At 38.7% G+C, this 14,150-nt stretch overlaps 1 protein-coding gene across 1 annotated transcript in view; it reads right to left on the bottom strand.

Annotated features, from left to right (window-relative positions):
• ARMH4 (armadillo like helical domain containing 4) overlaps positions 1-12,092 on the bottom strand; it is a 128,230-nt gene extending 116,138 nt beyond the window's left edge. The window contains exons 1-3 of the mRNA XM_033851098.2: positions 10,699-12,092; positions 4,074-4,328; positions 1,740-1,949 (exon numbers count right to left, since the gene is read on the bottom strand). Coding sequence (XP_033706989.1) covers positions 1,740-1,949; positions 4,074-4,328; positions 10,699-12,034 — 1,801 coding nt within the window. The 5' untranslated portion in view covers positions 12,035-12,092. The remainder of the gene's footprint in view (positions 1-1,739; positions 1,950-4,073; positions 4,329-10,698) is intronic.
• Positions 12,093-14,150: the final 2,058 nt, after the last annotated feature.

The following is a 14,150-nucleotide window of genomic DNA, read 5'->3' as shown; positions in this document are numbered from 1 at the left end:
ATCAAATATAAATTGTACTCCCTGGTATTTAGGAGAAGAGGTGTGCTCATTCAAAATCTTGTCTTAAGCCCAACAACATAGCAGAAAGAATATTTTTAAACCAAAAATGTCTTTTCATAAGCCTTGACAAGGATCATAACTTCGATCAAAACTGACAAAATATATTCTCAAAAAGAAGCTGGAATTGAGCTGTGTAGAAGAAAAGCACTAAAACTCTAGGACATCTTAGGCAAGTTAAGAAAATTCTCACACATCTCAATATAACTGCCACCATCTACTAAATTTAGAAAAGTATTGCAGTTTCACAAGTATGGATTATTCACAAACACAATTTTTTTCCTCTGATTAAATGAGCCCTGCCGGGTAAAGCTGTCATCTCTAACTCAGGTTAATTTGGGGAAACCTGGTCTTTCCAGATGGCATCAAGGAGAGCAGACAGCTAATATGAGACTACATTCCAAGTTTTTATCTTAATGTGGAGAGCAAGAGCTGCTGGCCTCTGAGCTCGCTTTGATCCATTTCTTAAACCAGCACTCCACGGAATTCACATTCCTCCTAAAATGTCACATTTCTCCGCCAGAAAACTACCAGCATTACCCTGAAAGTCTGCAATACAGCCTGCTGCAAACCTGGCTGAACCACCTTCTCTGTTACAGAGTAGACAAAATATAAAATAACAGCACATCCTATGTCTTTACTGAATCCAACACATGGCTAATTTAGTGCCCAAAAGCTTACCTGTCTTCCCGATTAGTTTAAGAAACAGCACTACAAATCTCTGGGCATTTTGCAATCCAGCCAGGAGCTGTTCACCTGCCAAAATGCTGATTACTTAAACGACCTTTCATTATATTTCCCGACTTCTCATTTGTGGATGTGCAGCTGTGCTCCAAGCATCTTTTTTCATGCTCAAAGCCAATGTCTTGGAAAGTAAAATTTGGCAAGAATTTCTCAGCCTTAACAGATGAGGAGACTGTCTATCTCCAAAAAGTGGAACATCTAACCCAGAAACGTAATTAAGGGAGAATGACCCAGCGTTAACAACCAGAGCAGTGTTACGAAAATACAATTCACATTAAAACTTCCACCCAAGAAAATCTGGTGGGGAAACTCAAGTTTTCCATTAAACCAGTTTTCTCAATTCAGCCTGCACACTGAAATCATCTCAGGCAACTCTTGAAAAATGTTGATGCCAGATTCCATCCCAACTGAATCAGAATCACTGAGAGAAGGACTCGGTCATTAGGATCCTTTCAAAGCTCCCCAAGGTGATTCTAATGTTCAACTGTAATTGAGAACTACTGATGTAGAGCAGGGGTCAGCAAGCTTTTTCGGTAAAGGGCCATCTCATAAATATTTTAGGCTCTGTGGGCAATTAGTCTCTGTCACAACTACTCAACTCTGCTGTTCTGGCACAAAAGTAGCCACAGACAATACACAAATGAACAAGTGTGGCTGTTAATTAGGAACACTGAAATTTGGATTTTATAAAAACTTCTACATGTCACGAAATACTATTCTTCTTTTGATTTTTTTCAATCGTTTGAAAATGTAAAGACCAATTTTAGCTTGCCATACAAAAACAGAAGGCAGGCTGGATTTGGCTGGCCATGGTCTACGGACCCCTGATCTACACTACACACAGAATATACTTATCCTGGATCTTTTCTCAAAGACAACAGTTGCTCAGTGACTCACTGAATCTGTCCCAGAAAAGATCCCCTTCAAAGCATGGATACCTTCGGATTCGAGTTGGTCCAGACCATAGGAGGCAGCTGTATTAACATAGCTAATGGATGGAGCAGCAGTTCTCTCGGAAGATGCCTCAGGATCAGCAAGCGCTGGGGAAGTGCTAGGTGCTTCCTCCATTATCCCAGGGGGCGTCACTGGAGAACCCACAATTGGTGTGAACAACTCCTCATTCGGCCCTGTGACTGTGTCCATTAGGTCTGCCAAACACAAGAGACATGACCCAAAGATGATCAGTATGGGGAATATATACACGTGCTTTTACTTCTTAAGCAAGAAATGACGAATGAAGCCAGTATTCTTATATACAGTAAGTTTGGCACTTAGACCAGCTCTTCCTTCCCACATTGTACCAATCCAGCAACCGGAGGCAAATACTTTATCTTCCAGGAAAATATATTATCTCAAATCAGAACTTTGTTTTCAAATGTTAATCTCCCGTTTATTCTATTAACAATATTATGGATTTTGTGGGATTTTATATAACCTATTACCAAAGGTAGAAAATTTAACAAAAATGTATTTAAATATACCCCAAGGATGACTTTTAAAAATCAAGTCAAAGAGTAAAAGCTTAGATCTGTGTCTGCAATATGCTCAATTTTAAAGCAACCAAATTTAGCCCCAGATATTCCCAAATCTAGAAACTCTAGAATAGGAGTATTTTGCAAGCTTGGTGGATCATCAGAATCTCTTGAGGTAATTTTTTAAATGTCAGTTTTCATGCTTTCTACATATCCCAACGTACCGAATCAGAACCTCCTTGGTGATGAAGCCTGAGAAACTCTTTGTGAAAGCTCCCAGGATATGGACCCACAGATTCTCATATCCATTGCTGTTTGCAGTATAAATGGAATCAACCACTTTGGAAAGCAGTTAGGCATTGCCTCCTAAAGTGAAATATTCATATGCCCTATTGTCCAGCAATTCAGTTCCTAGGTATACCCAAGAGAATCTCCTACACACGTGCAATGGAGAATACGTAAAAGAATATTCATGGCAGCCGTGTTCACAATAGCCAAACCTGGAAATGACCCAAATGCAAATCACTAGAAAAGCCTGGATGAAGATTGGGTGAATAAACTGTGATACATTTTCATAATGGAATATTGCAAGCAGTCAAAGCAAAAGAACTGCGGTAAGTAAATATAGGCCTTAGAATATTAAGTAAAAAAAAACAAAGTCCCAAAAAGGCTATCCACAGCACAATACTGTTTTGATAAAGTAAAAAATCTAAAAGTTTTAAGTGTATAATACCAGGAGTACATACAGACACGATAAAACTAAAAGAAAAGGAAGTCAAGGAAATGATGAACACAAGATTCAGGTTAATAGTTAACAGAGGAGGATGGGGTTTAGATGGGAAGGGTCATGGGGTTACCTGTAGGTTACTGACAAGATCCTAAGGGTTTTTTTTGCAGGGGAGGCCGGCAGGCAGGATTAGAAGGTATTTATTACATTGTTAAAGATAACTCAGTTAATAAATAAAAGTAGGATTTACTTAGACCAACGATGAGACAGAGACATGAAGTCCAAAAATAATAACTAAATAATAATAATAATTTTTGTATTCTCAGGTGATTCTGATGATCACCCAGATTCCAAAACTTCACTGTCCTTAAGATATCAGAGCATCTGAGGGCCTCTACATAGAAAGTACTTTTTATACATTATTCAAAATCCTTAAAATAACCCATAAGACAGGTAGGCATTATTTAAAGAGGAACAAACCAAGGCTTGGGGACATTAAGAAACTTTCTTGAAGCCACAGTGTTAGTGAGGGCCAAAGCTGGGATTCAAACCCACGTCTTTGTTGGTTTCACCCCCAGGTCCTTGCTGGTTTCACCCCCCTGGCACCTAGCAGCCAGACATGTCAAACTAGGAGAGAGTTCTCAGGAGACTTGGCCTTCGTGGGCCTCAGAGATGAGCCACCAGGAGATTTTACTTGGGAACTAACCCCTTGTCCTTTAGCTGTGCCACACCTCTCCAAACAACAAAGAGTTCACCTACCTTTCCTGCTGAAAAAATATACTTCCAGGTGAGGGGTGTGTGTGTGTGTGTGTGTGTGTGTGTGTGTGTGTGTGTTTGTGTATTGTGTATGCGTGTGTGTATGTGTGTGTGCTGTTTGTGTATTGTGTGCGTATGTGTGTATGTTTGTGTATTGTGTGTATGTGTGTGTGCGTGTGTATGTGTGTGTGTGTGTGCTGTGTGTGTGTGTGTGTGCACCTTGGTGACAGGGCCATCTGCCTCACTCATTCTATTCCTCATCAACTCAGAAAAGATCCACCCCCAAAACACTGAGCACAATTCTCTCCCTTACAGACCTTCTACAGCAGGAGTAATTTCGAAAGACAGAGGGACAGGTGTCGTTGAAACCACAGTGGCCAGAGGCTCCCATCTTCTCGACAGCTGAGTAACACCAGGAGCATCAGCTGTGGCAGAGGGCAACTCTTTCCCTCCCTCAGTCTCGACATCTCCTCTGATAACCTCGAGGGTAGAAACCTGCTGCTCTTGCATCACTGAAGATAAAGTGGCTTCTGCTTCTTGAACAGCTGTTGTCATCTCTTGAGTGATGATGCCTTAAAAGGGAGGAAACAACATTTTTAAATACACTAAATCCCTATACCTGAAAAAGTTACTATATAATTAATAATTAAAAACAAAAAAGCAGACAGCCATTTCAGGGAATGAGAAGGGAGAGAAACAAACTGCCAGGAAGTAAATGTTTTCAGTGTTGCTGTTTTCAGGAGTCATGAATCAATCTAAGACAGAGATAAAGATGTTAATATAAAAAACAAGAGAATAACATTTAAAACAAAACAGGAAAATCAACAGCTGAGCTCCTTTTTATGAATATCAACATAATCAATTTGTTCAGAAACAAATTATACAAAACTAAGTTCAAAAATGCTCAGAGGCAGGGACTTCCCTGGTGGCACAGTGGTTAAGAATCCACCTGCCAATGCAGGGGACATGGGTTCGAGTCCTGGTCCAGGAAGATCCCACACACCGTGGAGCAACTAAGCCCATGAGCCACAGCTACTGAGCCTGTGCTCTAGAGCCCGCGAGCCACAATTAATGAGCCCGCGTGCCACACTACTGAAGCCCGCACACCTAGAGTCCGTGCTCCACAACAGGAGAAGCCACCGCAATGAGAAGCCCATGCACCACAATGAAGAGTAGCCCCCGCTCACCGCAACTAGAGAAAGCCTGTGCACTGCAACAAAGACCCAATGCAGCCAAAAATAAATAAATAAATAAATATTTTTTAAAAAATTGTCAGAAGCACTTGTGTATATTAATTTTCACATTTGCATTCCTGAAGGGGAACAGGAACTTGACATTTTGAATTAAAGGAATACTAATTACAATAACTAATGTTTACTGAGTTCTTATGTGCCATACACACAGTGCTAAGTGCATCATGGGCATTATCTTCTTTTTTTTCATTTATTTCTGCTCTGATCTTTATGATTTCTTTCCTTCTGCTAATTTTGGGTTTTGTTTGTTCTTCTTTCTCTAGTTCCTTTGGGTGTAAGGTTAGATCGTTTATTTGAGATTTTTCTTGTTCCTTGAGGTAGGCTTGTATAGCTATAAATTTCCCTCTTAGAACTGCTTTTGCTGCATCCCATAGGTTTTGGATCATCATGTTTTCATTGTCATTTGTCTCTAGGTATTTTTTAATTTCCTCTTTGATTTCTTCAGTGATCTCTTGGTTATTTAGTAACGTATTGTTTAGCCTCCATGTGTTTGTGTTTTTTACGTATTTTTCCCTGTAACTCATTTCTAATCTCATAGTGTTGTGGTCAGAAAAGATGCTTATATGATTTCAATTTTCTTAAATTTACTGAGGCTTGATTTGTGACCCAAGATGTGATCTATCCTGGAGAATATTCCATGTGCACTTGAGAAGAAAGTATAATCTGCTGTTTTTGGATGGAATGCCCTATAAATATCAATTAAATCTCTCTGGTCTATTGTGTCATTTAAATCTTCTGTTTCCTTATTTATTTTCATTTTGGATGATCTGTCCATTGATGTAAGTGAGGTGTTAAAGTTCCCCACTATTATTGTGTTACTATCAATTTCCTCTTTTATAGCTGTTAGCAGTTGCCTTATGTATTGAGGTGCTCCTATGTTGGGTGCATATATATTTATAATTGTTATATCTTCTTCTTGGATTGATCCCCTGATCATTATGTAGTGTCCTTCTTTGTCTCTTGTAACATTCTTTATTTTAAAGTCTATTTTATCTGATATGAGTATTGCTACTCCAGCTTTCTTTTGATTTCCATTTTCATGGAATATCTTTTTCCATCCCCTCACTTTCCATCTGTATGTGTCCCTAGGTCTGAAGTGGTTCTCTTGTAGACAGCATATATATGGGTCTTGTTTTTGTATCCATTCAGCAAGCCTGTGTCTTTTGGTTGGAGCATTTAATCCATTCACGTTTAAGGTAATTATCGATATGTATGTTCCTATGACCATTTTCTTAATTATTTTGGGTTTGTTTGTGTAGATCCTTTTCTTCTCTTGTGTTTCCCACTTAGAGAAGTTCCTTTAGCATTTGTTGTAGAGTTGGTTTGGTGGTGCTGAATTCTCTTAGTTTTTGCTTGTCTGTAAAGCTTTTGATTTCTCCATCGAATCTGAATGAGATCCTTGCCGGGTAGAGTAATCTTGATTGTAGATTCTTCCCCTTCATCACTTTAAGTATATCATGCCACTCCCTTCCGGCTTGTAGAGTTTCTGCTGAGAAATCAGCTGTTAACCTTATGGGAGTTCCCTTGTATGTTATTTGTCGTTTTTCCCTTGCTGCTTTCAATAATTTCTTTTTGTCTTTAATTTTTGCCAATTTGTTTAGTATGTGTCTCGGCATGTTTCTCCTTGGGTTTATCTTCTATGGAACTCACTGCGCTTCCTGGACTTGGGTGGCTATTTCCTTTCCCATGTTAGAGAAGTTTTCGACTATAATCTCTTCAAATATTTTCTCTGGTCCTTTCTCTCTCTCTTCTCCTTCTGGGACCCCTATAATGCGGATGCTGTTGTGTTTAATGTTGTCCCAGAGGTCTCTTAGGCTGTCTTCATTTCTTTTCATTCTTTTTTCTTTATTCTATTCCACAGCAGTGAATTCCACCATTCTGTCTTCCAGGTCACTTATCCGTTCTTCTGCCTCAGTTATTCTACTATTGATTCCTTCTAGTGTAGTTTTCGTTTCAGTTATTGTATTGTTCAAATCTCTGTTTGTTTGTTCTTTAATTCTTCTAGGTCTCTGTTAAACATTTCTTGCATCTTCTCGATCTTTGCCTCCATTCTTTTTCCGAGGTCCTGGATCATCTTCACTATCATTATTCTGAATTCTTTTTCTGGAAGGTTGCCTATCTCCACTTCATTTAGTTGTTTTTCTGGGGTTTCATCTTGTTCCTTCATCTGGTACATAGCCCTCTGCCTTTTCATCTTGTCTATCTTTCTGTGAATGTGGTTTTTGTTCCACAGGCTGCAGGATTGTAGTTCTTCTTGCATCTCGGGCATTATCTTATTCTATCCTCCCATATGTACTAAGGGGAGGTAGGTATTAATATTCTATGGAAGCCATATATCATAGTGGCCAAGAACACAGGCTCTAGACCCAATTTGCCTGGGTCTCAATTCGGACTCAGCAACCTACTATCTGCATGACCTTGAACAAATTACTTAATTTCTCTGAGCCTTGAGCTTCCTCAGTGGTAAAATGGAAATAATAAGAGTATCTATCTCATAGCATTTTTACAAAGATTAAATTAGATAACACATGTAAAATAGTACATGCCCAGTGCTTCGTAAGTATTCAATACATATCAGCTATTATTACCTCATTTTACAAACAACTTAGGTGTAGAAAGGCTAAGGAACCTGACTAAGGTTACATAGTTAGGGCTCTTAACCACTGTGCTAACTGTGCTTATCCCATCAACAGATGAATGGATAAACACACAGACACACAGACATATACACACATACACAGAGGAATATTATTCAGCCATGAGAAAGGAAATCCTGCCATTGCCTAAGGAACAACTTGGAGTAGCCTCTGTAGAAGATCTGCACTTGCTTTTAAATCATAAAACAGAATGAAACAGACCTGTGGGGTATGACGTATCTATCAGAGGTCCACTTTCTTTACAACATTATAATCCACTCAAATACATTATTAAAGACTATTTATAAGGGTTAATATTTGCCCCCTTCCTAGGGAGGGGCTATGCTGGAAATTTCAAATACTGAGCCACTGTGAAAACTTAATTTCTAGAAGACTCTGTTATCTCTCTTTTTTTAAATACTAATCCTAGATACTTAGCACATTACCAAATCTGGTAAATTATGCAATGAGAAATAACATTCTAGAAATAGGTGAAAAGGTTTTCTCAAAGTTTTTATTAATGACTTCATTGTTCTTCCTATTACTAAAAATATTTTTCCTCAGAAACAATTTATTTGCTTTAAAATAGTGTTTGGATGTTTTTTGGTACAAGCAGTTCCATTTCTTGGTCTCCAAACAGTTTGGACTATTTTTTCTTTTAACTGGAGATTTTTACATTTGATGGATTGATATACCTGGTTATAAGACAACCTTACTTGTGTTTCATATTCATATTTGCTCTTTGTGCCATTGTTTAAGTTTTTTTCTGAAATAAGATCACACATCTCTTGAGAGATAGGATTCATTGCCCTTTTTGTATCTTTAGCACCTAAGACAATGCTATGTTTGCCATAAAAAGATAATATATAGTTTTATCATTTTAAGCAGTATGCATTCTCCATGTTGCCCTCATTTTTGAAAGCATAATGAACACTTTTGAGAAAAAATATGTCAAAATAAATGTTCACTCTATGCTCATAGTTTCATGAAACAGCAAGAAATATCAAAAGGGCATGGTATGGCCTTCCCTGGTGGGACAGTGGTTAAGAATCCTCCTGCCAATGCAGGCGAAACGGGTTTGAGCCCGGGTTCAAACCCTGGTCCGGGAAGATCCACATGTCGTGGAGCAACTAAGCCCATGCACCACAACTACTTAGCCTGCGCTCTAGAGCCCGCAAGCCACAACTACTGAGCCCACATGCCACAACTACTGAAGCCCACGCGCCTAGAGCCTGTGCTCCACAGCAAGAGAAGCCACTGCAATGAGAAGCCCACGCACCGCAATGAAGAGTAGCCCCCGCTCACCGCAACTAGGCCACAACAGTGAGAGGTCTGCGTACCACAAAAAAAAAAAAATTAATTGGACATGTAAAATTAAATCTTTTATCGTTTTAATTCAATCTCCATAACACTTTCTAAAACATATTATTAATCTGATATTTTCCATTAGTTGGAGTAACAGCTGTACATATTCCAAAACAATTTGGAATGAGCATATGCACATTACACTAAGTCTTTCCCTCCCTATTCTGTTATCTGACCAACTACACACAATAAAAGAAAAACATCATCCTTCAGCAACAAATGCAAGGATTGTCAGCTCATAGCATTCACAGATGTAGAAGCCACGAGGAAGTAGAAAGTGCAGAATCAAGCCAGCAGAGAGGATTTATCTGTACTGGTATTTTTTCCCCCTTATTTCTAGAAGAATTTCTTTTTAGGAAAACAAAGTCAGAGAACTCATATGGTTAATACTATGAAATAAATATTTACCTAAGGCTTTTTGGTAAGAAATATCAGGAATGTGAGTACTTTTTACAACAATGTATAAATAAGTATCCAACATTGTTGAGTATATCACTTAAACATATAGCTAATTTTTTCACATTTTCCTGTAAATATACACATTTTCATAATAAAAGGTTTAAAAAATATTAATCTATATCAGGGTTTCTCAGATATATATATATATACACACACATATATATTTTTTGGCTCAGATATATCTTGGTTGCTGTGCACTGTAGGATGTTTAGCAGCATCTTGGCCCCTACCCCCTAGATGCTCTCTACTGTGATGACCAAAAATGTCTCAAGAAATAGGTAATGGAGATTAAGCGGTACAAACTTCCAGGTGCAAAATAAATGAGTCACAGGTATGAAATGTACAGTGTGGGGAATATAGTCAATAAATATGTAACATCTTTGTATGGTGACAGCTGGTAACTAGACTTATCATGGTGATCATTTTGTAATGTATAGAAATACCGAATCACTATGTTGTGCAACTAACTAACTAGGAACTAACCCAGTGTTTTAGGCCAATTATATTTCAAAAACAAACACACTCATGGAAAAAGAGATCAGATTTGTGGTTACTAGAGGCAGGTGATAGGGGGAGGGGAAACTGGATGAAGGCAGTCAAAAGGTACAAACCTCCAGGTGTAAGATAAATAAGTACTAGTGATGTACAATATGATAAATATAATTAACACTGCCATATGTTATATATGAAAGTTAAGAGAGTAAATCCTAAGAGTTCTCATTACAAGAAAAAAAAATGTTTTTCTATTTCTTTAATTTTGTATCTATATGAGTTGATGGAAGTTCACTAAATTTATTGTGATAATCATTTCATGTTGTATATAGGTCAAATCATTATGCCACACAACTTAAACTTACACAGTGCCATATGTCAATTACATTTCAATAAAACTGGAAAAAATGTCTCCAAACATTGCCAAATGATTGGCGCGGGGGTGGGCACAAGGCATGACGCAAATTATTCCCATTTGAATACCACAGGTCTATATGCAGGGGTTATATTTGGATGTAATTTTTATGAAAAATGCATTTTTTATTTATTTACTTTTGCTTTTCATTAAAACTTAGATAACTTACTTCTAAATTGTCACTTTAAAAAAAAACATAAAACATCTAAAACATTACAACGTTATGTGTCAACTATATGTCAATTAAAAAATAATAAAACCAAACAGAAACATTCCAAGTTAAACAAAGATTATTTTCCTTTTTTTTCTTTCTTTCTTTTACCTTTAAGTGTATTTCCCAATGGCTGATATGCCTCAGACTCATATTCTGAGATGGAAACAGTGGTCTCTAAGAACAGCATGGCATTGTTCTCCTTGGTGGATTCCATGAAGTCTGCAGTATTTTGGACCAGGTTTTCCACAGAGACTTTCATACCTTCCACTGGACTTGTGGGAGTAAAGGAACTTTGATCGGTGAAGGCAGATGACCTCTCATCCCCATGTGCTATTAGCAGGGCTGTTCCCCTGTGTGCTTCCCCTTCAGGCAGCCTCAGAGCCACATCTGCAGCCTCTGTCAAAGTTTCGCCCCCTTTCATGCCTTCCATACCATTACTGGTTGCTTGGGTTGTCTGAGATGTTTCCTTTCTCACCTGAGTCTCTGTATTGTCTCCAAGCTTTGGGGTCTTTATCTGGCTTACACTCTCTAATTTGGTGTCATCCCACTCAACACTTACGACGGAGACAGCTGGAACAGCTATGGTGACACTCACTGTGACTTCTGGGGCTCCCAGCAGGCTGTCAGTTTCTGGTTCAACACTCAGGGTGGACTCGGAGGTTGCGAGCCAGTGCTTGGTGGCAGTAGCCTGGGTATTATCATCTGTCATCTGGGAAGGCTCAGCGCCTGCTGTGGGCTCAGCACCAGGAAAAGAAGTTGTCTTATGCTCTGGGTCTGCTTCAAATTTCTCAGTCCTTGGACGGGTGGTTAGCATCTCTTTAGCATTCACATAGGATAAAGGTGAATGTCCCAGACTAACTCCTGCCTGATTTTCAGTTGCAAACAATTGATCATCCACATAGTGCAGAAAACCTTGTGTTGCTTCGGTGGTCCCTTCCACAATGGGCTGAATGATGGTACTACGAGAGGATTCCTCCTTCTCATCAATATTCAGAGAAGCAGTTGGAGTGATAGGGTTCATTAACATGGCCTTGGAAAGTCCGCTTTCGGGAGACATTCTCTCTGGCTGGCTGGAACCAAACACTTCTTCCCCTGCTGAGATCACTGGCTCAGTAGCAGTGTAAACGCCAGGGCTATCAGGCTGCGTGAGCCCAGCTCCTATAGGAGGGGTTTCTTTGTTACTACGGAATACTTTACTTAATGACATTGTTGATGGTCCTGCTAACACTATCATTGGTTCTTCAGAGACCAGAGTGTACTTTGAAGTAATGGAGTTATTTTCTAGGTCATCTGTGTTCAGCCTCTCAGACTGCCCTTTTTCTTCATGAACAGGTGCTACCTCCCTTCTTTCCACATTGGGGAAGGCCAGACATTGTGTGGCAAAGCCGAGAAGTAGAAGGCTACAGAAAGCCAGACAAATGTGCAGTACAACTGGTCTGCTCATAGTGGAAGAGAAACGTGCACATAAATTGGTAGAGTTGACAATTCCAGTAATTGAGTCCTGCAGAAAAATAAAGCATATCAAACTGTCATATAAATATGTTGTAAATAAGCCCCTTTAAATTAAACTATAAGTAAAATAATCTCCTTGACTCCCAGCTCAGAGACAGTACATAGGAGGGAATGTTCTATTTCTTTGTACCTTTGAGACGCGGATAACCCAGTTCATTTTTCCCTGCTGAATTTTCAGCTGACTTAACTTGAAGTTCTCTAGCAAAGGGTACACGTAGTTACTAAGTTCATTGTTTTTTAAATACCTACTTGAAATAAACTACCCTGGAAGTCACATTTGTAATATTCTCCCCAATTCTTCTATTAATCATGGAGTCAAATGACTACAGAAATAGCAACACATCCAGGAAATAAAAAGTAATTTTAACATTTATTTACATCACTTTCACAGAACCTTTTAAGTATGTTTTAAAACTTATTAAATATCATCATAAAATACTGAATACCAGTTTCATTCAAGAGTTTTTAAAGTATATAAATGACTTTCAATTAAAATTTATCTTTAAAATACTTAAATTGTTTTCTCTGCAACAACTATAAAAATTATAGGTAAAACCTTCATGTCTCAAAAAAAAAGATTAGAAAAGGTAAACTAGTTAAACAATGTAAACAAGTGTGTTTTTGAAAAAAACTTTTTTAAGAGAACCAAAACACTTTTAAATTAGCAGTCTTTACTGAACACACATTATTGTAAGATTAAGATTTATTGTATTTTTTTACAAACTGCTCACACTCTCATGACAACTAAAATTATACCAAAACTGCTAATTTCCCCCCAAACTTAAGGGTTTTAGGTCTTATCTATCCCATCATCAGAAAGTTCTTAGATACTGTGGGTTTTCTAGAAAATTAAACCTAGGAATGAAAATTCTAAATCTAACTATAAAGACCTTATCTTTATAAAAGTTATACTTTTCCTTTCTTCCACATCTGATCATTAAACTATCTGGGTTAAGCATGTGATGTGCACACATCAAGTATAAAAATTGACATTTTCGGGCTTCCCTGGTGGCGCAGTGGTTGAGAGTCCGCCTGCCGATGCAGGGGACACAGGTTCGTGCCCTGGTCTGGGAAGATCCCACATGCCACGGAGCGGCTGGGTTCGTGAGCCATGGCCGCTGATTCTGTGCATCCGGAGCCTGTGCTCCGCAACGGGAGAGACCACAACAGTGAGAGGTCCGCATGCCGCAAAAAAAAAAAAATTGACATTTTCATAGGGTCTTCTTCCCCTTAAGGAGTCTGAAGCTTCCACATGTTACCCCATTCAGTCTTACAGGTCCTTTTGAGATAGAGAAAAGGTCACGTGCTCAGGGCATAATCTAGACAGCTGAAGAGAAAAAGAAGGTTGAATTTTTCTACATGAGGAAAGAGGAATCCATGAATTCGGAGCTGAGGCATCTTGCTCAACTACCAGCGTCACATGACTGAATTATCTTGGAAGCAGCTCCTCCAGCCCCAGTCAGGCCTTCAGATGACTGCAGCCCCAGCTGCTATCTTGACTGCAACTTCTTGAGAGACCTTGAGTCAGAAAAACCCAGCTAAGCTACTCCCAAACTCCTAACACACAGACATGGGATGAAATAATAAATATTTATTGCCACCAAGTCGGGGGTAATTTTTTACAAAGAAATCTTGAATCCACAATTCTTTGGGAGAATACAGGAATGGGAAGATGTCATGAGATGCCATGTGCAGAAACGGAACAGCATATCAGGGATCATAAATTTAGAAGCAGAAGAAAACTGAAGCCAGAGATGACTAGGAGAAATGTAAGCCACCCCACCCAAGAATCCTCAGAGATGGTGAAAGGGATGCTACATATCCTCATATGTAGGATGAGAGGTTGAAGCAATTGTATTTAAATATTAAATTACATACAGGTAGCTAGCATTATTTTAAAAGGAGAGAATATGAGAAAGATATCTGAAAAAGAGGGAATAGCATGTGAACATTCTGGACATTAGTTATCCCCATATTTTGGATGAGCCATAAAGCATCCCAGTTCATAGCCAGGTAACCGAATTAGTAGCAGTATTTGGCCTGCTGCC

Source organism: Tursiops truncatus, chromosome 2, assembly GCF_011762595.2.
Source record: "Tursiops truncatus isolate mTurTru1 chromosome 2, mTurTru1.mat.Y, whole genome shotgun sequence".
Taxonomy (NCBI): Eukaryota; Metazoa; Chordata; class Mammalia; order Artiodactyla; family Delphinidae; genus Tursiops; species Tursiops truncatus.
This window is presented reverse-complemented; position numbering and strand designations above follow the sequence as displayed.